This window comes from Vombatus ursinus, unplaced genomic scaffold (genome assembly GCF_900497805.2).
Source record: "Vombatus ursinus unplaced genomic scaffold, bare-nosed wombat genome assembly UNPS02014789.1, whole genome shotgun sequence".
Classification (NCBI taxonomy): Eukaryota; Metazoa; Chordata; class Mammalia; order Diprotodontia; family Vombatidae; genus Vombatus; species Vombatus ursinus.
Window position 1 is genome coordinate 5,437,468 of NW_020954567.1, and position 27,991 is coordinate 5,465,458.

A 27,991-nucleotide genomic window follows, 5' to 3' on the forward strand; every position below is an offset into this window, starting at 1 on the left:
TTGTGATGAACAATCTCTTTGTTTTAAGAAGGGCACTAATAAACTGGAGCATACTCAGAAAAGGGAGACCAGGACAGTGACTAAGCTGGAGATGAAGACATTGAGGGTAATTATCAAATGAGATAATAATTGCAAAGTTCTTAGCACAGAGCCTGGCACATAGTAAGTGCTATGTAAATATTAGCTGTTATTGTTGTTATTATTTATCATCATCACCATCATCATCATCCTGGAGATCTGTGACAATGATAACTGTCTTCAAGTTTTTGAAAGACTGTCATATGGAAAATGTTTGTAGGTAGCTAGGTGGTGCAGTAATAGAATACTGGACCTGAAGTCAGAAAGCCTTGAGTTCAAATCCAGCCTCAGACACTTACTAGCTGTCCAACCTTGAAAAAGCAACTTTAATTTGTTTGCTTCCATATCCTCAATTTTAAAATGAGGATCATAATATCACCTACCTCCTAGGTTGTTGTGAGGATCAAATGAAATAATTTTTGTAAAGTGCTTAGTACAGTGCCTGGCACATAGTAGGTACTATATAAATGTTATTATTATTATTATTATTATTATTAAAATGTATTGGACTTACTTGGTTATGTAGGGCAGAACTGGGATCATTGAGCAGAAATAATAGGAAGGCTTATTTAGGTTGAATGCAAGGAAAAAACAAAACATATCAATTAGATTTCCCTAATAATTAGTGCTGTCCAAAAATAAAATGTACTTTTGGGCAACTGAAGGTATCTTTCGTATGCATAAGTTTCTCATCATTAACAGGAATGCTTTGGAGTGGTGTTTCTCAAAATATTACTTGTGAATTCCCACCTGGAGATAAAATTTGTTTCATTTCATCAAGATCTCTAGTTCACTTTTTTTTTTTAACCTATACTTTGTGTACTTGTTTATAGATGTCTGAGACCTTGGGATATATTTCTACTTAATTTCTTAGATTTTTGTCTCATGTGAAGATCTGGGTATCTTATCTATATTTTTCTTTATATACTATCTTTCCTCTATCAGAATTAGCTTGGTAGATGATTGGTATTCTTCCTTATAAAATAAAGGGGCTAGAAAGCTCTCTTTCCACTAAATTTTTTTTTATTTTGTAATCTAAAGTACTTTGTGAATGAATTATTGCAACATTGTGAGGAGGATAACTCATCTTTCTGACACTGGCAACCAAAGGGAAATGCTGCCTCATGCTTTTTTAGGAGCTCCCCCATGGGAGCTTTGGCTTTGAGTTCCTGAAATAGATATCACAATTTCCTCCTAAAACTTCTTCCTCTCATTCAAGGATTCCCCTAGTCCCTCCTGCTCAGATTCTCTCCCTTTTTTTTTCTTACCTAGGATTGAACAAATTACCTTCGCAGAAATATATGACAGCAGACATTAACTGGAACAGAAGCAAACTGGAAAAACAGTAAGCAACTTTATGTTGGTGAAGGACAATTAAACTTACTTTGTTTGCTTGTTAGATCTGCTTTACATTTTACTCCTTAGGGCAACTATGGTTAGAAACATATTTAGAGCTCTGCCCTCAGGACAATTCTATTAAAATAGTCCTCTCTTTGAAAGACTATGGACATTACTCTGTTAAAATCTTAGTGCTTTCTTATCTCAGGTTGGAGATAAGAACTTGGAGAGCTGAACCTTAAAGAACAGACAATTTTGCTCTTGATGGGGAGAGAAGTACTTAATTCAGGCTAGCAAAAACATGAACTCCTGCAGAAATTTCTAACTCTTTAAAAATGTACAAATCCATTGAAATGAGTTCTATAAATTAAGAATGTGAATAAATGAAAAGGCATTTTCAAGTACTTAGAGTGTACTAAACTAAACACTGAGTTATAGGGACAGCTAGGTAGTACAGGACAGAGTGTCGGGCCTGGAGTCACAGAGACCTAAGTTCAAATCCAACTTCAGACACTTATTAGCTGTGTTACCCTGAGCAAGTCACTTCATTCTGTTTGCCTCAGTTTCCTCATCTGTAAAATGAGCTGGAGAAAGAAATGGCAAACCACCCCAGTATTTTTGCCAAGAAAACCCCAAATGGGATCACGAAGAGTTGGTCATGATCGAAACAACTAAACAACAAAAACACTGAGTATACAAGTAGAAAAAGCAACACAGTTCCTGATCTCACTGGGGGCTATAACATATAAAAGAAAGTCCAGCTATAGGTCAAATAGAAAGGCCTGGAAGTCAGTATTGTGTATGGCTAGTACTTAGGTCCTTAAGTTACACCAGTAGGTCAGCTAACAGTGCTGGGAATCTAGAAGTCATGGCAGCAGGGTAAATTATAAGTCCTGGTGATATTCCATCTCCCCAGGAAGGAATAGAATTAGTAACACCTATCTCAGTCAAGAAGCCCATATGGGAAGCCCAATACATGGGAAATGAGTGTCAGGAGAAGAGTTTGACCATGGAAGTGGGTCTTTCTGCCTCCTCACCAACCTGAATGGATTCTCAGTGGCCTAGGATGATGGCCAAGAGTACTGATGTGGTGTCAGACAAATCAACTCCCAGTAGTCCTTGATGGGTTCTGGGAAGCCTGTTGGAGAAGGCAAAAGAAAGGGAACATTAGGGGTGTCTGGCCTTTCCGCCTATCAAATGTCAGTTATAAGGGTCTCGGTCAGAGTTAACTTCAATGCAGGGCTTCTTAACCCTAGAGTTAGAGTCTATAGAAAGCTACAGAATCCTCTGCTACAGAAAGCCTGCTACTACATTCCCTTATTAGAATGCAAGGTGCAACATGTTTAGTGTGTTTCAATCTCCTGGGCAGTCTATGGTTTTATGAATGAGGTGCATTAAGGAGGGAGAAAAAAGATTGAAGTAGTGTTCTATGTATAATAGTCAAGACAAGCAAAATGGTATAGTAAATGAATTGATCATTCTTCAGAATCTGTTAAGTATCTGAAATAAGGGTGAAGGATGCTTATTAAATTGAAGAATAAAGGACTGATTCAGAATGACACTAACAGGCCAAAACTTAACTCAATGGAGACCAGTGAACTCCATGAACTTTAGGATCCAGTAATTGTTCTTTTTTGCTGTCCCATGAACAAGTCTCCATCTCTGAACTCCATGCATTTTCACCGGCTATTGCATATGCCTGCAATCTTTTCCCTCCTTACCTCTACTTCTTTTGTTCCCTGGCTTCCTTCAAGTCTTACTGTCTGCAAGAATCCATTCCTGGTCCTTATAATTATTTCCCTCTGAAAGTATCTCCAATTTATTATATATATATATTTATATATATATATATAATTTGAATATAGTTATCCGTATGTTGTTACCACCACCATCCCCATTAGACTGTAAGTTCCTTGAGGACAGGCCTTTCTTTGTATCCCCAATACTTAGCACAGTTCCTGGCACATAGTAGGTACTTAAATAAATGCTTATTGATTTGACTTGATTAAAAATACCAAAAACACATTTTGCTTTAGGATAATTTCTTAACTTCTTAGAAACCCTGAAAAGGGGATAAATTTCATTCGTTCCCTCATCCTGAAGATCTCTACTAACCAATCTTTACATATTATAAGTGGAAGCAACTGCAGGAAGGGGACACAGCAAACCTCTGACCTGGGGTTTCTCTTTTTTTTCTTCTTGTTTTAGGTTTTTGTCAAGCCCACGTGATTCTAGTCGAGTACCATATGTTCAGTACATGGATGAAGTTGCTTCTGAAATTGGCGTCAAACCTAATGTGTTCTTTCTCTTTCTCCGGGATCCCAAGCTGGCCTTAGAAGTTTTTTTTGGTCCCTGCACCCCGTACCAGTACCGCCTGAAGGGACCTGGGACATGGGCAGGGGCCAGGGCAGCCATCCTCACTCAAAGGGAACGAATTATCAAACCCATGAAAACTCGAGTCCTCAACCATAACCAGCCTCCATCCTCTAAGTTATCTTGGCTATTAGGAACCTGTCTTAGCCTAGCTCTATTTATCTTTGTTTTTGTAATGAATAGATAACACTGGCATCATTCTTGCAAACAGCAACACAGAAAATTAAGGTGTAATTAGGTGACCACTGGTTTCTGCTTGGTTTTGACCAAACCATAGTAGCTAAGCATCCTGTATTGCTAAAATTTCTCGTGCAGTTTACGAAGTTCACAAAATAGTCTTCAATTAAAGTCTATGGCTACTTGATCAAGGATTTTTTCCAAGTTTCTAGAGAGAGAGGTTTTCTTTCTTTCTTATTTTTAAATGCCTTTCTACAAAAGCATTTAAGAAAAAAATGTGAATAGGGATTCCAGGCACACTGGAATCTGCCTAAACTTATCTTTTCATTAACACCCAAATTACCTACAGTTTTCACCTGGCTATATCCCACTTTTGCAAAACAAATCAGGGTCCAATAAAGATAGCAGCTTCAAATAACCTAGAGAGTTTCAATAGTAACTGAATGATATCACCCAAAAAATTCCCCATGCACTGTAACTATATTTCTTTAAAATCATAATAATAATATATAGCTTTTATTTAGTCCTTTAAGTTTTGCAAAGCACTTTACATATATTATCTCATTTGATCCTCACAACAATCTTGTGAGATAGGTAATATTATTGTAACCATTTGGCAGACAAGGAAAGTGAAGCATAGCTAAATGTCTTGCTCTGGGTCATGCAGCTAGCAAGTGTTTGAGTGGGGATCTGAACTCAGGTCTTTCTGACTCCAAATCCAGATTCAATCAAATCTGCAACCTAATTGCCTAATATAAATATGATGGGCTCCCTCTAAGTGATTGGGCTTTATTTTTACTTTCTTATTTTTAAAGGAGGGAGGTAGTGCAGAAGTGCAGGAAGTATTTGAAAAACTTGTATTATAAAGAAAAGCCTAGAATCAAGAGGACTCTAAGCCTCATTAAAATAGAAGACAAGCTGGAGAGTATCTAAGTGTTTGTGTTGTTGTTCAGTGGTGTCTGACTCTTCATGACCCCATGGATCATAACACATCAATACTGCCCATGGCATTTTCTTGGCAAAGGTACTGGAGTGGTTTGTCATTTCCTTCTCCAGTGGATTAAGACAAACAGAAGTCAAGTGACTTGCCCACAGTCACACAGCTGATAAATGTCTGAGGCCAGATTTGAACTCAGTTCAAATTTGAACTATCCACTGCACCATCTAGCAACCTTTTTTTTTGAGGTTTAGAAATCTTCTAGTTTGATGCTAATAAACCTGTGATTACCCTCTCATCAGCCACCAGGCATTACTAGGAAAGGAAGTGGGTTTTTAGTTACCACCCCCTTCTACCTTAATCTATTGAGATCCATAACCCATATCTAGGTTTTTCCTAGATATCAGATATCCACCATTGTGGAATCAATGGATTTTTTTTTTACAGGGCACATATAATCAAGTGTTAAATCGCTCTGAGGAAATGATATGGAGAAGAGACCAGATATTAACAATGAATTTTCTCTTTGGGATAAGGTCAAGATTTTTAACCAAGCCAGGCCATAAGGCAAAATACTGACAGATTTAGACATTAAGCATAAGGCCACTTTAGAGTAAATTCACACAACTCATTTCACCCAACTAGAGCAAATGGTTATGGAATTGGGAATCTGTTGCCAGCTTTATCCCTTCTCTCCAACTTTTTATGCTGGCTTGTCCTTTCACTATTATCAGTTGCCATTTCATTTTTCCTTGCTTCCTTCCTCCTTCACTCTACTGCCCCCTCCAACCCATATACTTTTCCCTCTTTCTGGATCATTCCATTAATTATGTAACAAATATATTGGTTATATCACATAAATGATACAATCAATTATTGGCACACCAATAATTTAGTAAATTGTGTTTGGCTATTAAATAAAATGCAATGTCCTAGAGACAGCTGGTGACATAGTGGATAGAGTGCTAAGTCTAGAATCAGAAGACCCTGACTTCCAATTTGGTCTCAGATGCTTACTAGTTGCGTGACCCTGAGCAAGTCACTTAACTTCTGTTTACCTCAGTTTCGTCAACTTAAAATTGGGATAATAATAGCAGCACTTATCCTACAAAATTGTGTTGAGGATCAAATAAGATAATATTTGCAAAGCATGCCTCGTGCACAGTAGGTGCTATATAAGTGTTCATCTGCCTTCTTTCTCTCCCCACCTGCACCCAAAAGTCAGAACCCTGGCAAGATGATTTAAGAAGATGCTTGAGAATACCATTGCATTTTTTTGCAAAAAAAAAAAAAACAAAAAACAAAATAGCTAAACTCTGCAAGGGAAATTAACTTGACACTTGACTGTCCAATTTGTTTTCTTATTATTGATATTTTCTTGTTATACTTTTATGTTGTTAACTTGATGTTCTAGATTTCATGTAGGTTCTAATAATCCTTATCATTTATGAACTTATCTTTTGCAAATGGAATTTTAATGTCTAGATGATCTAGGGAAATGATTGTAATAATGACCCAAACTTTTTCTTCTTGATTTAATAATTTCAATGATTTCTATCAAATTAAATATAATTTAAAAATTCTAATTTGTGTCCAGTGGCATTTTAAATAAAATCTATATAATAAGATTCCAACATCTCCTGTTGAAAGGTGGAAAATTAATAATTCAATTACTTTGTTTATAGAATATCAAATAACCAGTTCATTCACCAGTTAGTTCCAGAGCCAGTTAATTCACTAAATTAACTTTTTTTCTTCTGAACTATGTGTCTCATTCTACCACAAGACAGAAACAAATCAAGAATTAATTTTTGCCCGGCTTGGGAAGTGTAGTGTAGGAATATGTATACTAAAAGCTACAAACAGTTATCATGGTCCAATCCAAAGAATCTGGCCCCAGGGGCCAGGAAGCATTAAATTGCAGGCTACATTTCAATAGTCAAAAAGAAAAGCATAAAGCCAGAAGGTTACATGTAGTAAGGAGTGTAACAATATGAGCCCATCAATGAGACAATAGTTTCTTGCACATTAGGGCTGGCATGGTGTCCTTTTACTGGCCAGCTGCAAGAAAGGCTACATAACTTTCAAATGTTTTGGTTTTTTTTTTTTTAAATCCAGGTTTAAAAAACCATAATCAAATGGCCTATAGGATCAAAATGCTTGGTCCATCCAATTTCCCACCTAAATGGCACATACTTGTTGATCCTAATATTTCTCAGTCCCCCATGTCAAATCAAGAATATTTGTATACATTTACCATAATTAATTGGAGAGACCACATGTTTCAGTTACATCCATTTCAAACACAATGGAAATAGCATCCTGAGCAGGGGGGAAGTATTGAATCTGAAGACCTAGGTAAAATCCCAGCTTTCTTATTCAGTATCTGCATGACTTTGAGCAGGATAATTCACTTTTCTTGGCCTCAGTTTCAGGGATGTTGGGTTTCTAAAGCAGTCTACAGGCAAAAGATAGATGACTACTTGTCAGATATGTTGTAGAGAGAGTTTTTGTGAAGGTACCAGTTGGAATAGATGCTCCCTGAGTTTCTGTCTAACTAAAATTCTCAGATTCTACATAATTATCCCCATTTTATGGACAAGGAAACTAAAACACAGAGAAGTTATATGATTTATTCAGTCACTCCAATAATCAATGTCAAGGCCAAGATGAGCCAGTGGCCTTTTACCTACTTTTCCCACAATCTCTCCTGGGATAAAAGGAGGAACAGCTACCATCTATCCATATCTACCCATGCTGTATTCTAGGGAGAGTCCAATAAGAAAGAGAACAAATCCTGGGATCATAAATTTAGAACTAGAAGTCATTTACAGCTGTCTTCAGTGATTTATACATCACAGACAGTAACTTGACAGAGCCAGTATTTGAATGTATATCTCCATAGGTCAAAGACAATACTCTTTCCACCAAAAATGTTACCTCTTGGATTAACCTAGACTCATTTATTATATTAAATCAAGAAGAAGAACAAGCAAAAAAATTGACAACCATTTTAAGTAGAAGGTAAATAAAACAAGTCACCACAATGTAATTCTCAAGAGGAAAAAAAAATGACGAAAGCTCACCTGCTCTCAATGTTTCCTCTCAAAGAGTCTTGCTACATTATCCCAGGGCTCAGAAACATTCAGGTCTAGAGGCTGAGGCAGAAGAAGGGCAATGATTGTAAAGGAGGATGGTACCTAGAAATGTGGTACTGTCTGGGATGATATTGGAAGGAAGGGGTTTTTGGTCAGAGGGTTAGGGGATGTTTTGTTTGTTTCTGTTTTTGTTTTTAGTTATAAGTTAAGCAAACACCAAATAAAATAGGCATTTCCACATACATAATAGAACACAAAAGAGTATAGTACCTGAAACAGTTGGTCCTTATTAGGCACAGCTTGCTTTTTATTTTAAAATATCTAATAATTAATTCAACATGTAAGTTTGAAAACTGTCCTTATCTGTGACTTTTTCTGGTTTTCCTTCTATTCTCTTCTGTGAACTAAAAAAGATCTTCAGTAACTCTATGTTCCTTATTTTCTTTACTTTTTTCATTTCGCTATCCTAACTCTACCTCCTCCTGCTCCTCAGTTGAAAAAAAAAATACAAAGATCATGTAACATATATGCATACGCAAAACAAATTGCTACATTGGCTTGCCTAAAAATGTATACCTTATTCTGCATTTAGAGTCAATCATTTCTCTTTCAATAAGTGGATAGTATACTTCATCATCAGTCCTCTGGAATCAAAATCGTTATATTGACAAGAGTTCTTATGCAAACCAGTCTAACTCAAGCTTCAAGGCATCATGAAGGAGAAACAGGAAGTGGCATCATCAAGGGGAACAATCACTGTGGAAAAGGGACCCGCATGCCTGGATGCCACTAACAACAAAGGCTGACATAACTGCCACAGACTAGCAAATAAACCTAAGACTTCAGGAATGGTACAATTCCCACACCACCAATTTTGCTTCTAGCCCAGCCCCTCCACCCACCATCTGGGGAAGCAACTCCTCTGAAGAAAGAGTCAGCCATCCCTACCAATTGCCAACCAATTGCCACCTACAAGATATGCAGGCCAGCCTAGATGAAGCAACCCTGAAAGAGAGACAGGAATTAGTATGTACTGGGAAAGTCCGACCACTACTACCACCACTGCTGACGCCTCACTGGAGGTAACCCAATACCCAGAGCTTTGGGAATCCCAGACCCTCAGACTTGCTCCCAGCCAAGTCCAGCAGCCATTAATGAGTAAAGATAACATTGTAGAGGAAAGGGTCAACCTTTCTCATTACCACCAATAACAACTGCTGACCAACTATCACCAATAGGAAAGTAAGCCCAAGAGCCCCAGGAGTAGTGATACCCACCAGACAGCAGACTCTGCTTCCAGCCCAACCCTAAAGCCATTAATCCAAGAAGCAACTGTGGCAGAGATATGGCCTAGCTACTGCTTCCTGAGGTACTGCAATCATAGTCACTGAAAAATCAGAAAAGGAAATTTTCGCCTTTGATGTCGTTGGCACTGTCAAATGGTTCAACATCAGAAACTGATATAATGTTATCAAGAAATAGCATTAAAGCAGACTCAGATTTGCCACCATACCCTAAAGAACATGGGACCTTTCCTTCTGACTTGTAGTTGAAACTTCCCTTTAGAACGTGAGCTCTGGGGGCGGAGCCAAGAAGGTGGAGGAAAAGCAGTGACTTGCTAGAGCTCTTCCCCCAAACCCCTCCAAATACGTACAAAAAAAATGTCTCTAAACAAATTCTAAAGCAGCAGAACCCACAAAAAAACAGAGTAAAACAAATTTCCAGCCCAAGACAACCTGGATGGCTGATCGCAAAGGTATATCGCGCCGGGCTGGGAGAGGAGCGCAGTTCGGCGTGGGTGCGCAGGCCTCAGCGAACCTAGAGCAGGCCTCAGAGGACTGAATCGCCCACAGCTGTGGCGGTTTCCAGACTTCTTAACCCACGAACGCCAAAGACAACTTAGAAGGTCAGTGAGAAAAGTCTGTTACTGCGGTGAGAGAAGAAGCTAGATCTCAGCTGCCCCGAGGGCAGCTGCTGGCTTCTGAGCTTCTGGCCCACAGACTGAGGGGGAATCCAGTGGCTGATCAGAAGGTGATTGCAAGGATCTCTTTGCCAGGGCAGAGGCAGGAATCTCTTACTTTACCTGTGCTTGGATCTGGTTCACAGTTCTGAGGGGCGGTCATAGGGCAAGGAGGAGCGCTGGCTTGGTAGAGCTTGTTGTGGCTGCGGAGACGAAACACCTCACCCCTTATCCTAGCACCTTGGAAGAACTGATAATTTACAGGTCCCTAGAAGTATCTCTGAAAACAGCCATACAAACCCCCGAAGCTTGGGACAGTACATTCTCCACATTGGAAACAGACTCTTACCTTAACAAAGAGTTTCAAACTCAAGTAATTGGTTGGGATCATGAGCAAGCAGCACAAAAAGAGTCAGACTATATTATCTTACTTTGGTGACAAAGAAGATCAAAACATAAAACCAGAAGAAGACAACAGTCAAAGCTCCTACACCCAAAACTTCCAAGAAAAATATGAATCAGTCCCAGGCCTTGGAAGAGCTCAAAAGGGATTTTGAGAAGCAAGTAAGAGAAATAGAGGAAAAACTGGGAAGAGAAATGAGAGTGATGCAAGAAAGTCATGAAAAGCAAGTTAACAGCTTGCTAAAGGATACTCAAAAAAATACTGAAGAAAATAACACCTTAAAAAATAGCCTAACCCAAATGGCAAAAGAGGTCCAAAAAGCCAATGAAGAAAAGAATACCCTAAAGAGCAAAATTGGACAAATGGAAAAGGAAGTCCAAAAGCTTACTGAAGAAAATACTTCCTTAAAAATTAGAATAGAGCAATTGGAAGCTAGTGACTTTATGAGAAATCAAGACACTGTAAAACAAATCCAAAAGAAGACAATGTGAAATATCTCATTGGAAAAACAACTGACCTGGAAAGTAGATCCAGGAGAGAGAATTTAAAAATTATTGGACTATCTGAAAGCCGTGATCAAAAAAAGAGCCTAGACATCATCTTTCAAAAAATGATCAAGGAAAACTGTCCTGATATTTTAGAACCAGAGGGCAAAATAGAAATTGAAAGAATCCACCGATCTCCTCCTGAAAGAGATCCCCAAAGGAAAACTCCTAGGAATATTGTAGCCAAATTCCAGAGTTCCCAGGTCAAGGACAAAATATTACAAGCAGCCAGAAAGAAACAATTCAAGTATTGAGGAAACACAATCAGGATAACACAAGATTTAACTACTTCTACATTAAGGGACCACAGGGCATGGAATATAATATTCCAGAGAGCAAAGGAGATAAGATTACAGCCAAGAATCACCTACCCAGCAAAACTGAGTATAATCCTTCAGGGGAAAAAATGGTCATTCAGTGAAATAGAGGACTTTCAAGCATTCTTGATGAAAAGACCAGAGCTGAATAGAAAATTTGACTTTCTAATACAAGACTCAAGTGGAACATGAGGAGGTAAACAGGAAAGAGAAATCATAAGAGACTTATTAAGGTTGAACTGTTTACATTCCTGCATGGAACGATGATATTTGTAACTCATGAGACCTTTGTCAGTATTAGGGTAGTTAGAGGGAAAAGATTATATGTATATATATATATATATATATATACACACATATAGATAGATAGATAGATAGATAGATAGAGGGCACAGGGTGAGTTGAAGATGAAGGGGTCATATCTGGAGAATAAAATTAAGGGGTGAGAAAGGATTATGCTAGGAGAAGGAGAAAGGAAAAGGTAGAACGGGGCAAATTATCTCACCAAAAAAAAAAAAAAACCAGAAAAGAAAAGGCTCTTACAGTGGAGGGGAACCGGGGGAAAGTGAGAGGAAATGAGTGAATCTTATTCTCATAGGATTTGACTTAAGGAGGGTATAGCATACACACTCAATTGGGTATGGAAATCTGTCTTACCCTACAGGAAAATAGGAGGGGAAGGGGACAAGAGAGTAGAGGGATGATAGAGAGGAGGGCAGATTGGGAAAGGGGGTAATCAGAAGCAAATACTTCTGAGGAGGGACAGGGTCAAAAGAAAGAATAGAATAAATGGGGGGGCAGGATAGGATTAAGGGAAATAGAGTTAGTTTTTCACAGCATGTCTACTATGAAAGTGTTTTGCATAACTGCACAAGTATAGCCTATATTGAGTTGCTTGCCTTTTCAATGAGGGTGGATGGAGAGGGGGGAAGGGAGAAAATTTGGAACCCAAAGTTTAAAAAAGCACGTTTAAAAAAAAAAAGAATGTGAGCTCCCAGAGCAGACATTGTCTCCAACTTTTTACTTGTATCTCCAGTGCTTAACACAGAGCTTTATACATAGTAAGTGCTTAATAAATGCTTTTTCATTCATTCATTGTCTTTCAAAGTGTTTTTTCCTTTATATTATTATGTATAGATTGTCCTGGTTTTTCTTCTCTTAATCAGCTCACAAAAGTCTTCTCAAATTTCTCTAGAAACAGCCTTTTTTATTTCTTACAGTATAGTAATATTTCATTATATCCATATACCATAATTTGACAAGCCATTCCTCTAATTGATGCATACCCCTATTCTCTGCTAAAACAGAAGAGTTGCTATAAATATTTTTGTACATATAAGTCCTTTGCCACTTTCTCTTATGTCTTTGGAGTACAGGTCTAGTGGTGGTATTATTGGGTCTGAAGGAATACACAGTCCAGTGCCTTTTGGGGCATAGTTTCAAAATTGCTTTCCAAAGTGGTGGGACAATTTACAGCTCCACCAATAGTGTGTTAGTGTGCCCATTTTCCTGAAACCTAATAATTGTCAATTTCCCTTTTTCTCTATCTTTGCCAATCTAATGGGTGAGAGATATAACCTCTTTGCTGCTTTAATTTGCATACAAGAAAGGTATATTTTGGGCAGAGAGAATTGTTTCATTCTATTTTACTAAAATTAGTCATTTTTATTGAATTTCTAGGATTTTACAAAATTGTAAATGACTGTCTGTCCTCCATTAATACATTCAGTCCTACAAGGTATATTGTCAGGGTAAGGAGCTCATAGGGAAGCCCTCAGACCTATTATAGACCTTACCTGACAGTTAATACTGGTGAGCAACCATAAAGCTGATTAAATAATAGACATATCACCATCCCACAGGTCCAACATCATCTAAACTTGTGAACAGACAATTCAAGATGACTCATTTTGGTTACTACACTGGATCACCACAACCACCAAAACTACAAAGAGATATTCTGATTAATCACCTGGTTAGTGCCCAGAATTGCCTATATTATATGCAATTTAAATTGCTAGTTTATTAATTGTTTTGGTAAACACCACCCAACACCATTCAGATAAAAGTCTAGCTTTTGGAACATATGACCAGAAAAGGAAACTTTTTCAATCCCCAAACTTCAAAAGAAAGTAATTAAGTATCAGATACAGAATTAAAAAAATCTGCACATGAATAATCACATGAATTAATATGAGAGAATTTTAATACTTAGATCTCTCATTCAGCATCCCAACTCCAACTGGCTGTTGGAGTGCACCATTGTCAGAACAATCATACTTACAAGCTGGTGATTCAGAGCTCAGCTGTAGGAATCCCTAATAACAGTCAGGCTCATTCTGTACTCTCTTTTTCAATGTAATACAAGTTTGCATTAAGTTTTTTGGCTATTGTTGATAAAGTTATGGCTCTTTCTGATCACTGATTCACTTTCTAAATTTTCACAAACTTCCCTTTAATAAACCATTCTAGAATTTTGCCAGGAATTAAAGTGATGCTCATGGGTCATAGTTTTCAAATTTTATTTTCTTCCCTTTTCTGACAATGGGGTATTTGCCACTCTCCAGTCCTGCAGCAAGGCTCCTGTTCTCCATGGTTTTTCAAATATCACTGATAGTGGTTCAATAAGTATATATTTCAAGTTTTTTTGATATCCTGAGCCTGGTGACTGGAACTGATTGAGGACAGCTAGTTGGTGTACTTTATTATCTCCTTACTTATTTTGAACTTCAACTCTCTACTATTCACTTTTTTCTATTTTTTCCAATCCAAAGATCATGCTATTTGTCAAAGAAACAGTGGATAGAATGTTGAGCCTGGAGTCAGGAAGGCCTGAATTCAAATCCTGCTTCATATAGCAAGTCTCTTAACCTCTGTCTGCTTGTAAGGGAGCAGACTATCCTGCACTACTTATGTCAATCACAGGTTGACATACCCCCTAGAGAATGCTGAGATGCCAAAGAAAGAGGGGTTCATACCAGATTAGTTATTAATTGGTTTCATTAGGGTTAATTAGGTTAATTGGAGGAGTTACAAGAGGCCAGTCATCCTAGGAAGCACCAGGACAAAATAACATGGATTCCCCACACCAACCCTAGGCCAGGTCAGGTATTACAAAGAAACAGAACAAAGAAGGAATAGTGTTAAAGATGGCCCAGGTTCATGTGTAAGTTTTTCCACAGGATGACAGGAGCTTCTTTTGCTGTTTACATTTACTCAAGGTAGTTCACATTTTACTGTGGAATCTTATGTTACATTCCTACTCTGGTCTATTCCCATATACTGTTTCAGTTTCCTCAACTGTAAAATGGGGATAATAATAACGCTCCCAGGGTTGTGGTGAGGACAAATTGAGACATTTGTAAAGCACTTAGCACAGTACCTGGCACATAGTAGGTGCTTAATAAATGATTGTTTCAATTGTGGTATATGAATGTAATGGAATACTATTGCACTATAAGAAATGATGAGCAGGTGGACTTCAGAAAAACCTGTAAAGACTTATATGAACTGATGCTGAGTGAAGTGAGCAGAACCAGAAGAACATTGTACACAGCAACAGCAACATTGTGTGATGAACAACTTTGATAGACTTAGCTCTTTTCAGCAATACAATGATCTAGACAAGTCCAAAAGACCCATTATGGAAAATACTATCCACATCCAGAGAAAGAACTATTGAGTCTGAAGGCAGATTGAAACATACTAGTTTCTCTTCTTCTTTTCTTTCTTGTGATTTTTTCCCCTTTTTTTCTGATTCTTCTTTTACAACATGACTAATGTGGAAATATGATTAGTGTAACTGCACACATATAGCCTACATCAGATTGCTTTCAATCTTGGGGAACAGGGAAGTGAGAGAGGGAGGGAGGAAAAAATTTGGAACTCAAAATCTTATAAAAGTGAATGTTGAAAAAAAATAAAATTTTTGTTCCTTTTCTGTTGTTTATTTTCTTTATTCCATTCACACTAAGTAGTAATTCTATCCCTACTTTTATCTTCCCCTTCTCTCTAATATAGTTTGAAATCCAATTTTATTGTTCTACAAATTCCTTCCAAAACTCAGACTTTTCATCCGTTCTGATCCTATCATTCCTTTTTTTTAAATGCTCCAGGTGAAATTCAAAACTACAACTTCCCATTCTTCACTCATTTAGCACTATCAAGTAAGTACTAGGGGTTCATAATTTCTCTTGAGATAGTTAATCTTTTGCTCTTGCAGTTAATTTTGTTTTTATTTTTTCTATATCTATAACAACAAACAAAAAATACCTTACTAGTTTGATTGGGATAGGACTAAATTTATAAATGAATGTACATAGCATAATTTTTATATTGGCATGGCCCAGTCATGAACAATTAATATTTCCAATGCACCCAGATCTTCTTGGCTCTGAAGTCAACTCTCTATGCACTAAGCCATGCTGCTTCTCATATATGTTCCATCTGTGATATAGGGTGACTGGCTGGGTCACCTTAAGCAATTTATTCAACTTCCCAATGGTCTAGGCAACTCTCTGAGACTCTAAGTTGCAGGAGTACAAACCTGTATATTTCTGTGTCCAAGAATTCCCTATATCAATGATATCACAGGTACCTATCCCTATTTATGTCTGTTTAAAAAATGTTTTGTAGTTTATTCATAGAAGCGTTAGAGTGTTTGATAGAATTCACTTGTAAATTTATCTAAGTATTATTGGGGTATTATTTCTTTCGAAGTTTATGACTTGCTCAATTTCTTTATCTGAAATTTACTTAATTTCTTTTTTTGTTATTCTGTTGATCTGGATGCTTTAAATTTTTTATAAGTATTATTTTATTTCTTTTAAATTCTCAGACTTTTGGCATATAAGTGGGCAAATGTTTTTCTAACACTTGACTCTTCATGTGTTATTTACTTTTTTGTGTCAAATAGTGGTAATATTTCTTTTTAAAAAAATAAACTATCTTGCTTTTGGTTTTATTTATTAATTTGGTATTTATATTTCAATTTATTTATCTATTTATTTTCAGGATTTCAATTTTTTGTTAATATGGGGTTCTTTGATCTGTTGATTTCCCAGTTTTTTCTTTTAAGATACATGCTAGTTCATCGATCTCTAATTTCTCTATGATGAACTTGTTTTTAGAGAGATACATAAATTTTCCCCTAATGACACTTTGGTTGCATCCCACAAGTTTGGGTATGTTGTCTCATTGTTATAATTCTTCTTCAATTTGTCATTTGATTTACACATTCTTTAGAATCTTATTTGGTCACTCTTTTAAGGATGAATCCTTTTACTTTCTCCAAATAACCTTTATTAGTTATACATTGACTAACCTATGATCAGCAATGGGTATGCTTAATATCTTGGCTTTTCTACATATTTTGGTAAGGATTTTTTGTGCTCTAGTAAGTGGTCAATTTTTAAGGTGCCATGCAATATGAGACAAATATGATACCGATACCTAAACCAGGCATAGTAAAAACAGAAAAAGAAAAATTATAGAGCAATTTTATCAATGAATATGAATGTAAAATTCCTAAATGAAATACTAACTAAAAGATTACAACACTATATTACATAGATTATCCATTTATGATCAAGTGAGATTTATACCAGGGATGGTTTAACATAAAGAAAACTATTAACATAATTGATTACATCAATAATAAACATTTTTAAATCATATGATTACATCAATAGATGCAGAAAAAAGCTTTTGATAAAGCTTAACATTCATTTCTATCCAAAACACTTGAAAGTATTGGTTTAAAAATGGATTTTTCCTTAAATTGATAAAAAAGCATTTACCTAAAACCATCAGCAAGCATTATTTATAATGGAGATAAGCTAGAAGCCTTCCCAGTGAGATCAGGTGTGAAACAAGGGTGCCCACTATCACCAATATTATTCAATATTGTATTGGAAATTCTATCAATAAACAATGAGAAGAAAAAGAAATAGGAAGAGTCAGAAAAGGGAAAGAGGTAATAAAACTATCTCTTTTTGCAGACAATATGATGATAAACCTGGAAAATCTCAAGAACCCAACTAAAAAGTTAGTTGAAACAATTACTAACTTTAGCAAAGTATCAGGATATAAAGTAAATCCACATAAATCATCAGCATTCCTATATGTCACAAACAAAACTCTGCAAGAAGAGATATTTTTTAAAAAATCCCCATTTGAAAGAACTTCAGACAGTATAAAATAAATTGGAGTACACCTGCCAAAACAAACCCATGAACTATATAAACAAAATTACAGAAAAAAACCTTTTTATACAAAGAAAATCGGACTTAAATAATTGGAGAAATATTAATTGTTCATGGGTAGACAGGGCCAATATAATAAAAATGACAATTTTACCCAAAATAATTTATATATTCAACATCATCCCAATTAAATTACCAAAAATTATTTTATTGAATTTGAAAAACTAATAACAAAATTCATTTGGAAGAACAAAAAGTCAAGAATATAATAGGAAATAATGAAAAAATGTAAAGGAAGAAGGTTTATCAGTACTAGATCTTAAACTATATTATAAAGCAGTAATTATCAAAACTATCTGATACCAGCTAAGAAATAGAATGGTAGATCAATGGAATAGAATAGATGTACAATTTACAGAAGCAAATAAACATAATAGCTTTGACAAGTGTAAAGACTTAAGGTTTTGGGATAAAAATTCATTATTTGATAAAAAAAATTATTAAGAAAACTGGAAAGTAACATGGCAGAAACTAGACCAGTATCTTATTTATTCATTCATTTATTTATTTATTTATTTGCTTTTTAGGCAATTGGGGTTAAGTGACTTGCCCAGGGTCACACAGCTAGTAAGTGTCAAGTGTTTGGTCTGAGGCCGGATTTGAACTCAGGTCCTCCAGTGCTCTATCCACTGTGCCACCTAGCTGCCCCATAGACCAATATCTTATACCGTGTATCAAGATAAGGTCAAAATGGATACATGACCTATATATAAAGAGAGATTTTACAAGAAAATTAGAAGGACATGAAACATACTATTAATCAGTCTTATGGATAGGCAAACAATTTATGAATAAACAAGAGATAGAGAGCAAAGTTGGGCATAAAATGGATAATTTCAATTATATTAAATTTAAAAAGGGTTGTACAAATAAAAAATGTAGCCAAGATCAAAAGGAAAGCAAAATTGGGGGAAATTTTTCATAGACAGTTTATTAGATAAAAGTCTTGTATCTAAAATACATACTGAACTTTGTTAAATCTTTAAGAATATGAGTCATTCCCCAACTGATAACTGGTCAAAGGATATGAACAGACAGTTTTCCAATGAAGAAATCAAAACAGTTTATAGTTATATAAAAAAAATGCTCTAAATCGTTATTGATTAGAGAAATGCAAATTAAAACAACTTTGAAATATCATTTTACACCTACAAGATTGAAGGTAAGAACAGAAAATGTTGGAAGGGATGTGGAAAAATTGGGACACTAATTTATTGTTGGTGGAATTGTGAACTGATCCAACATTTTGGAAGCAATCTGGAATTATGCCCATAAAGGTATTAAACTACCTGTACCCTTTGACCCAGCAACTACTACTCGGTCTATTTCCAAAGATGATTAGGGAAAAAAGGAAAAGAACTTATATGTTCTAAAATGTTTATAGCAGCTCTCTTTGAGGTGACAAAGAACTGGAAATTACAGGGATACCCACCAATTGAAGAATGGCTAAACAAGTTGTGGTATAGGGTTGTGATAGAATACTAGTATGCTATATAAGAAATGATGAGCTTAATGATTTAAAAAAACATGGAAAGACTTGCATGAAATAATGAGTGAAATTAGCAGAACCAAGAGAACATTGTATACGGTTAACAGTAATATTACTTTAAGAACAACTTTGAAAGAATAAGTTATTTTGACTATTATAAATATCCAAATTCGCTATAAAGGACATATGAAGAAAGATGCTATCTGCATCAAGAGAAAGAACTGATAAATAGAAGTATACATAAAATAATTTTACATGTATATTATTATTTGTACGTGTATACTATTATTATTACATGAATATTATTATTCTGTCTAATAGTAGCCACCTTTAGGGTGGCAAGGAGGGAAAGGGGAGAAGGGGAAAAAAGAAATTTAAATGATAACTCTGTTGTATAATTGAAAGGAATAGTAAGATGTACATAGTAAATTTGTAGCTTTTAGTGCAGTCATCTTTTTATTGTACTATGTTATAGAAATGCTTGTTTTAGTCCATAAATTAAAAATAAAATAAAATTTAAAAAAAATAAATAAAAGTGCCATGCATATCTGAAGAATATGTGTACTATTTACAAGTCCCACTCTAGTTTCCAATGAGTTGTCATACATCTTTTCTAAAATTCCATAGAAACATTTTAATTTCTTTTGTTGTCTTTTTGTTAGATTTGTATTTGTGTGAAAGGAATATAATATCCATTCATTACATTGTGTCCTTTACTAGATTTCTTATTTATTTCATCTAGTTCATCATTCATTGATGGCTTATATGAGTAGAGACTGAGGTTATAGACAGCCCTTTTCTTAGCCAGTCACCCTTTCTCATTTATTACATGTTGTATTAGACCCTATACTGTTGGACACTTCTCCTGTTCACTCCTTCCCATTTACTATTGTCTAGATCATAAGACTTGGGCAAATTAACTGATTTTCTTGTGACAAAAGGTAGGCTGGAGTGGGGGAACTGGACTCATATCCTTGACACATCAAAACTTCAAGGAAACATGACCATAGCCAGATTTGTAATTCCCCTTTCTTTCAACCTTCTCTCCTAAATCTTTTCCTCCTCTGCTAGATCATGTTATAACAAGCTCTGCACAGCTGAGCCCCTCCCTAATTGCCAGTTGGTGACTTTCTCTGTAAGGATGTCTGGATAAATCCAAAGCCATCTCACTTTTTAAGGGGTTGAGAGAGAAAATTAACTGGGACACATCCAGGGGGCATGTTTGATAGTTCAGGATGGATGCCAATGAATGTTCAAATTACAGACCTGGTAAAAATGGTTAGAGAGTGGGATTTCTAGAGATAACTAGGGCAGTTGGGTCAGTACCATAGCTATTTTTTTTTCAGTAGGAATTATATTGTGGTGAAATATCTCCTTCATCCTCTTCTTTTCCTTGTAATTTTCATTTTATTTAACAGATCTTGTGGGATGAAGGCTCATGTTGTTCAGTAATTCAGTCATGTCCAACTGTTTATGAAGTCCATGGGGTTCTCTTGGCAAAGATACTAGAGTATGTGCCAATATTTTCTTTAGTGTGTCCCTATTTTACAATGAGTAACTATGACAAATAGGGATTAGGTGACTTCTCCAGGGTCACACAGATGGTAAGTGTCTGACGTCAGATTTGAACTCAGATATTCCCAACTCCATTGAACCACCCAGCTGCCCGGGGCGGGGGGGGGGGGGATAAAGGAAAGACCTAATTACTTTGTCATCTTATCAGAAGTCCCAAGTGACACATTTAAGAAGAGACACTAAAAATTCTTCACAACCTGAACATTTCCTGCCTTTCTAGTCTCTTACACTTAAATTTCTTCCACACATTGCACAATCCAGAAACAATGTCCTACTTGCCTTTGTACTGACTGTCTCCTATGCCTGGAATGCTCCATATCCTCACCTCCACTTCTTAGATTCTCTAGATTTTTTCAAGTTCCAGCTCAAATCTCACTTTTTTTCAAGAGGCCCCCAACTGCAGCTAGTGCCTTCTTGACTTGTCTTCTCTTCTCTCTCTCTTTCCCTCCCTCCCTCCCCCTTCTCTCTCTCTCTTTCTGCCCACCCTCTCTCTCTCTCCCTCTCTCTCTCTGTCTTTCTCAATTCTCTGTCTTCCTCCCCCTTCCATTACTATATGAACTCCTTCAGGGGTTGAATTGACTAATGGGACACTGTGTCCTATTAGTCAACTGTGAGTCTTCAGCATGTGAGTGTCCAGAAGTCGACAAACCAGAATGGTAAAGAGCTTTGAGAATAAACTGTACGAGAACTGAGAACATTCAGTTCAAAGAAGAGAATACTTTGTAGGGGATGAGGGGGTGGGATAAAATGACAGCTACCTTTTGGTATCTGAAGGTTTATCCTTTTTTTTTTTAGTCATCTCAATAAAGAAAAATTTGTTTTCATTTCAAACAAGTCATCTGTGGAAACCACTTCTATAGAATGAGAAAAATGCAAAAAAGGGAGTCTTCAAATATAGCTCAAAGATAGCCAATGTATATTATGGTATACATGAAAATAAATACAACTCTCAGTTATTTAAAATGGACATATCACATTTATATGGCACATTACCAGGCTGTTGATTCCACAGATTAGTATTTTCCAGAGATCTTTAACTACATTGCAAATTCCAAACTTAACTATAAATTGAATAGTTAAGTCTTATTTCTAATATTTTATCCTATTGACAAAAACAAAAAAAGCTCCCCCCCCCTTATAAAAATCATGGGTGAACATAATGAATTCATGAAGGAGACAAGTATACTTATCGAGTATTATGGACATAGGTTCAACTGGCACACAATGTGATATAATATGCATGTCACAGAACCTTCTAAGAAACCAAAATTGACTCACTATATTAATTTGATGAATATTTATCAGGCACCTACTATGTATGTTCACACCACTATGGAGAATACAAAAGCAAGGTTCCTGTCCTCAGAGTTTGATTATTTAATAGCTTATACATTTGGGTCTAATTTTTTGCCTATCCTGCTTGAATACTGTGCAACTATATTAGTAATTCGCTTGAGAAAAACAAAGGGCCTATTAGGCCTCCATTACAATTTTATAACTAGGTTAGAGAGGGACTGCATTTCTAAGTGTTATGGCACAAACCCCACCTCACATCATGCCAATTCCACACCCTTCCAATTTATCTCAGACTGTTCAATGGACTCTTTCCTCCTTTTCCTTATTTTTCAGAAGAGTCTACCAGAATAAGGAAAGGAAGATTCTTGGCTTGTTTATTTAAGGCATGAGCCATAAAACAGATATAAAAAGCAAAGATTCATCCAAAGATGATACTAATTTTCATGACAGTAGCACAATTCCAGTGACTTTTTAAATTGAATTGCGGCACTGATGATAGATACAGTACAGCTATGACTATACTTACTTATTCCAAGGATTTTATAGTCAGTAAGTGAAGAATGGTTGGTCATGGAATGTGCCTTTATGTTAAGGGGAAATTAGCTCAAGATTGTATGTAATGCTCCCTTTTCCTTCAGTGCTCAACTGACTAGCTTCCTATGTCACACAATAAAGTTTAACTATTCTTTGAAAGAACTACTTGCTGAAGGAGGAATCTGTTTATTTCAGAAAGTTTGTATTTTTAAAAAAAAGTGCTTGTAACTTGGGTCTTGTTTAAACTTGGGAGCATAACTGCTCACAAAAGTGTTAATAAGCTTTTTTATTGTTAAGCTGCAACATACATGATTTAATACAATAAAAACGTTTTTAAATCAAGTGAAAATAAACTGAACAATAAACACTCAAAACAAAATATTTTCCATTGGAAATGTGTTAGGATGAATAAAGGGCTTAGTTCTCATCTTACTGCACTTTTTTTATGTTACTAGCCTACAGACGTGTTTTCTGTAATCATGCAGATGTGAACGGAACTTTGAATGATTAAATAAAAGTGCGTTTACTGCAGACTCATTTCACAGGCCTAGCCAATTTGGCTTAGAGAACAAAACTATTCAAGAAATACTCCATGTGGTTTTGCTCATTTTAGAAACCGTGAACCTTAAGCTGCTCGTCCTTCACAATGCCAACCTCCAAGAGGAACTGGGAAATGTTCTTTATCTGGTCACTTTGAAGCTGGATAACCTCACCGTATTCAGGATGCTCAATCACAGTACCATTACAAGCAAATTTCTTTTTGAAAGCTTTCACAAGTTTCTTTCTGTCATAATCATCTGCAATCCCTTGAACAGAAGTCTGAGTCTTTCTGCCGTTTCGTTGTTGGATTCTTATATGAAAGTAATTCTCAGTCCCTGCCGAGAGTAAGTCGTCACTCTTAGTTGCATCCGCAAAGGGGTCGAAAGATTGGAGGTTCTGGATAGTGGACAGGCGATATTAGTGAGAGGCCGGTGAGGGGAAAAAATGCCTGCGGGGCGCGCCCGGGAGGACCCTGTGTCAGGAGGCTGTGGGGGCCAAGAAGGGAGAGATAAATAAAGGAGGAAAGGCAGCGGGAGCGGGGAGCGAAGCGGGGGCCGGCGGAGGTGGGCGGAGGTGGCGACGGAGGCGTCAGAGCCACGGTAGCGGCAGCAAGAAGCGGAGGAGACCCAAAGGAGGAGGCGGTACTGCGGCTTCTCCCACAAAATGGCCCGACGCGACTCTGAAGGGTTGTCTTATAGAAGAAGAATTATACACGTTCATTTTGACTCCAAAAGGCAGAATTTGGGAAAATAAGTGAGAGTTGCCCAGAGGCATTTAGGCTTGATGTCAGGAAAAGTTTCGAAATAATTAGGGTGGTCCTAAAGTGTAATTGGTGCCTTGGGAGGGAGTGGATTCCCTTTCTCTAGAACTCTCCAAGTGAAGTCTAAATAACCACTTCTCAGACAACATTATAGAGTGGATATTGTTCAGGTACAGGTTGAAGGTTTTATGGTAACTTATACGTGGTAACCGGTTTCATTGCTTTATAATCACATCTCTTAAGAGAGTTCTTATCATTTCATTTAAAGGATGAAGAAGTATCTTAGTTCCTCCCATTTGCCCATGCTCTTTTCCTTTTCTTTCTCTTAGCAGTCATCTCTTATTTAGGCTCCTACAGTCCTTTTGGGTGATATTAGTGATCTGGGTTGGTGCTGGGACCAGGAGGACTTATACCTCTGAGCAAATTTCCTCATCTCTAAAATGAGGTTTATCATATTCATACTAGCTATTTAAAAGGGTTATAATGAAAATCAAATGAGATCATATATGAAAACCACCTTGTAAACTTCAAAGTGCTATCTAAAATCAAGTTCAATTCAACAATACTGCTATCTATCAAATACCTATAATGCCTCAAGTCACATGCCTAAGTCCACAGCAATTCATATGGCCAAGTGTCAACACAACCTTTGATTAAATTCTGCTTGACTTTGTTTAGTAAAAAGCTGATAAGCCAATATCATCTCACCTGTAGAGGCACAGGGAGGAGTTTTTGCAGATCAGCTACCACATAAAGGTAAATTTAGTTGGCATACTCAGAAGTGAGAAAGCAAACAAGATAACAACACATCTACTCCTCATACAACAGGAATTCAGAAGTTCATATCTTTGTCTCATCTCTGGGGAGAGCACTGTCAAATCTGAATTTTCTTTTTGTCAAAAGTTAGTTTTATGAGCTTTCATTTCCAAAAACATTTGTGCTGTTAGGATTAAATGTGTGTGTGTGTGTATGTATATATATATATATACATATATATATATACACACACACATATATACATATACAGAAATACATGTATATGTATATATATGCATATATAGGAAAGCATTTTGTATTTGTATAATTAAACATTTAGAGAAAAAATGCTTATTTTTTTTATCTCTATCTCTTATTATCCATAACAAAAAGACATGGTTTATCCACATTGCAGGAAAATTCATAAATAAGAGATAATTCAGTATCTTAAAGAGTGGGAGTTCACAATATTTCTAATCCTATTTTATATTCAGCTGGGTTGAATAACAACCTGAAAAGTGTGCCATTAATAGCTACAAGGGGATGGGGTGGGATTTGGTCCTTTTTTTAAGCGGGGGGGGGGGAAGAGAAACCAATCAAAAAACACAAGTAGTTTCATAAAAGCAACAGCTCAGAAACGGCAGAAGTTTTCAGAGATCTAGATTTCAAGAAGTAACATATTGGATTTGTTATCTTCATGTCCCATTAAAATCACAAATAGTATAGCATGCACCAAAGGCCAGCAATAGAGTAGACATACTCAACCTTAGAATGCTCATTTTAAAATTACTTTGAAAAGCTGGACAACTCAATTTTTCATCTACTAGACTCTACATTTCAGTTTGTTTGTATTTATACTGAATGGGTATAATTATTTGACTATTAGCCATGTGACCTTCAGCAAGTTACTTAACCTTAGTTTCTTCATTTGTAAAATGAGGGGAGTGTATGCTACATTGTCTCTAAAAGTCAGCCCTAAATCTATATTTCTATTAGCTACAATGTATGGCTATATTTTTTTCTCACAAGGATAACTTCATTTTGCTGATGGGGAGAGGGTATGATTATCTGACAAAAATGTTTCCCACTATATGCTCCATATCTGAAGAACCTGGGGATTAATGGGTAAGTATGGTGGGAGGGAGAATAGTTTACTTGTGTTCTTGCCTTTCTCACTTTCAGTACCAATAGCTTATTAGCATCAGGATGTATTTCTGAGCCACAAAAATCAATGTAGCAGTGATAATGTAGTTATAACAGTCCTTCACAGCTAGTAAGTGTCAAGTGTTTGGTCTAAGGTCAAATTTGAACTCTGGTCCTCCTGACTTCAGGGCCGGTGCTCTATTCACTGCACCACCTAGCTGCCCCATCCGTGGCTTTTTAAAACTAAGAAAATACCACAGATGTTTTTTAGGGGGTGGGCTATTATTTACTCTGATCTTTTTATCTTACAGATGAATAAATTGAGAAACTTCACCTGACTTGCTTAACCTCACACCAATAGTTAGTGGAAGAACCAGGTTCTATCTGAGGTCTTCTAAATCTCAATCTAACATGTGTGCCTTTATCATATTGTCTTTGTATTAGACATTCTCATTAATTCTCTGTGTCTCTCTCTGTCTGTCTTTCTCACTCTCACTCTCTCTTCCTCACTCTCTCATATCCTCTTTATGAATTCCGTGAATGATTTTCCCAATTCTTTTATTCTGATGCTTGTCTAAAGAAAATACAATAGGGTATTAAGTCTTTTTTTTTTGAAGTTAAAAAATGCTAGCTGAAGTTTCATTCTACAACAGCTGATGGAAAGTTCCATGCTAGAGTAATAACTTCCTAAAATCTAAAATCCAGTATGGAATATCTTTCTCTTCTCCCTCTAATACAGATTAGAGCATAGGGAAACAATGATCAGGCAATGCATTGATGAGATAAACTTCTAGTAAATGTGTTCTGAATTTTCTGGTGAATCAATGAGGGCAACTCATGGAGGAGAACCCTAATAACCTCCCAACTGAGTATTGGAGCTTAGGGAATATTTCTAGTTTGTTTAATTTAGTGCTAATATGAAAAATAGGGCTCAACCTTCCAGGAAAAGATAAAATTCCTCATTTTTATTACTTGCCAACAGACATTTTCTTTTTGGTTTGGTTAGGAGTAATTTTGTTTTCCCCATGTCTCAATCCAAAACTTAAAAGCTCTTTTGTCAGACATACTGAATATTTAGAAATCCTCTACTATGGATTTGAATAATTTAGAATGATCCACATTTTGAGCTCAAAAATCAAAAGATCTAGCTGCTTAGAATAAATTTCCATTTACAAAAACAGATATAGTCTTCAAGTTCTGGACACTGATCAGCTGGGTATTGGATTTCTCTTTGGTGTTGCCAATCTTCATTCCATGAAAATTAAGGTTATAATGCACTTTAAACTTTTTGAAGAGTTTTTGTATGAATTAGTACACCATATTCTGACTATAACCCTATGATGTATTGTCATTTCCATTTCATAGATTCAGAAACTGAACCAGACAGGGATTCAATGTCAAGGAAATTAATCATCTGTATTAGTGGGGTTATGTTTGTAATATTGTGTTAACCCTTAATGCTACTTTTAGAAGAATGGTAATAAAATGGAATCTGTCTGGATGAATGGAATGAGAATGATGAGGAACCTGGAAGCTACCATCTCAATATGAGGGATTGTTGGAAAAAAGCAAGAGTTGTTGAGTGTGGGTAGGAAAAGACAAAGGGAAGAGACATCGTGGTTTTCCACAGATGTTGAAAGGACTATTATGTAGAAGAGATAGCTAGGATTCATGGCCGCAAAGTGAAAAGTATAAGGTAGAGGTCACTTCCCAAGAAATCAGGGAATGGCCAATAAAAATCAGGTAGTAAGTTTGTAGAAAGCAAAAAAGGATATTTAATAGAATCTGCCTTTTTTAATGAAGATCTCTCTGGATTTGGTACAACCAAAGAAGTGTTTCTAGTAAGTAAATGTTTGGAGCTATGACGTAGTCTGTGTCTTCTGGTAACTGAATGTTAATTATCAAACAGCAAGGCCTTCTTTTTACTTCTTCCTTTCCCTATTCAATTCCTTGATCTCTATAATCCTGTATAAGCAACTTTCAAACCATACTCTTCTGTAATCGTGCTTATCAAGCATGAGTCTATAAGAAATTATCCTTTACCTAGGGAATATGAATTAAGTGTTATGCATGTATTGGCCCCTGGTTAGTTCCCCTAGATAGAGGCATCTAAGTGGCACAGTAAATTGATCACTGGGTCCAGAGTAAGGAAGATTTGAGTTCAAATCCAGCCTAAGATACTTAACTAACTCTGTGACCTTGGGCAGGTTATTTAACCTCTTTCTCAGTCTCCTCGAACTATAAAATGGGGATGATAATACCTAACACCCACTTCCCAGGGTTGTTGTGAGCATTTCAAATGAATTAATATTTCTGAAGCATTTAGCACAGTGCATTGTGTGTGGTAGGTAGTTAATAAATGCTTCCTTCCTTCCTTCCTTCCTTCCTTCCTTCCTTCCTTCCTTCCTT

The 27,991-nt window shown here is 36.3% G+C and overlaps 1 protein-coding gene and 1 pseudogene across 2 annotated transcripts in view; one reads left to right on the forward strand and one right to left on the reverse strand.

Moving 5' to 3' along the window:
- LOC114047700 (dimethylaniline monooxygenase [N-oxide-forming] 5-like) overlaps window positions 1–4,979 on the forward strand; it is a 30,076-nt gene extending 25,097 nt beyond the window's left edge. The window contains exons 8-9 of one of the 2 annotated variants that reach the window (XM_027868621.1): window positions 1,351–1,423; window positions 3,625–4,979. In XM_027868621.1, the coding sequence (XP_027724422.1) occupies window positions 1,351–1,423; window positions 3,625–3,976 (425 nt within the window). In that variant the 3' untranslated portion in view covers window positions 3,977–4,979. The remainder of the gene's footprint in view (window positions 1–1,350; window positions 1,424–3,624) is intronic. The other variant, XM_027868622.1, reaches the window with a different exon arrangement.
- Window positions 4,980–22,992: 18,013 nt separating this feature from the next.
- LOC114047512 lies at window positions 22,993–26,833 on the reverse strand (annotated as a pseudogene).
- Window positions 26,834–27,991: the final 1,158 nt, after the last annotated feature.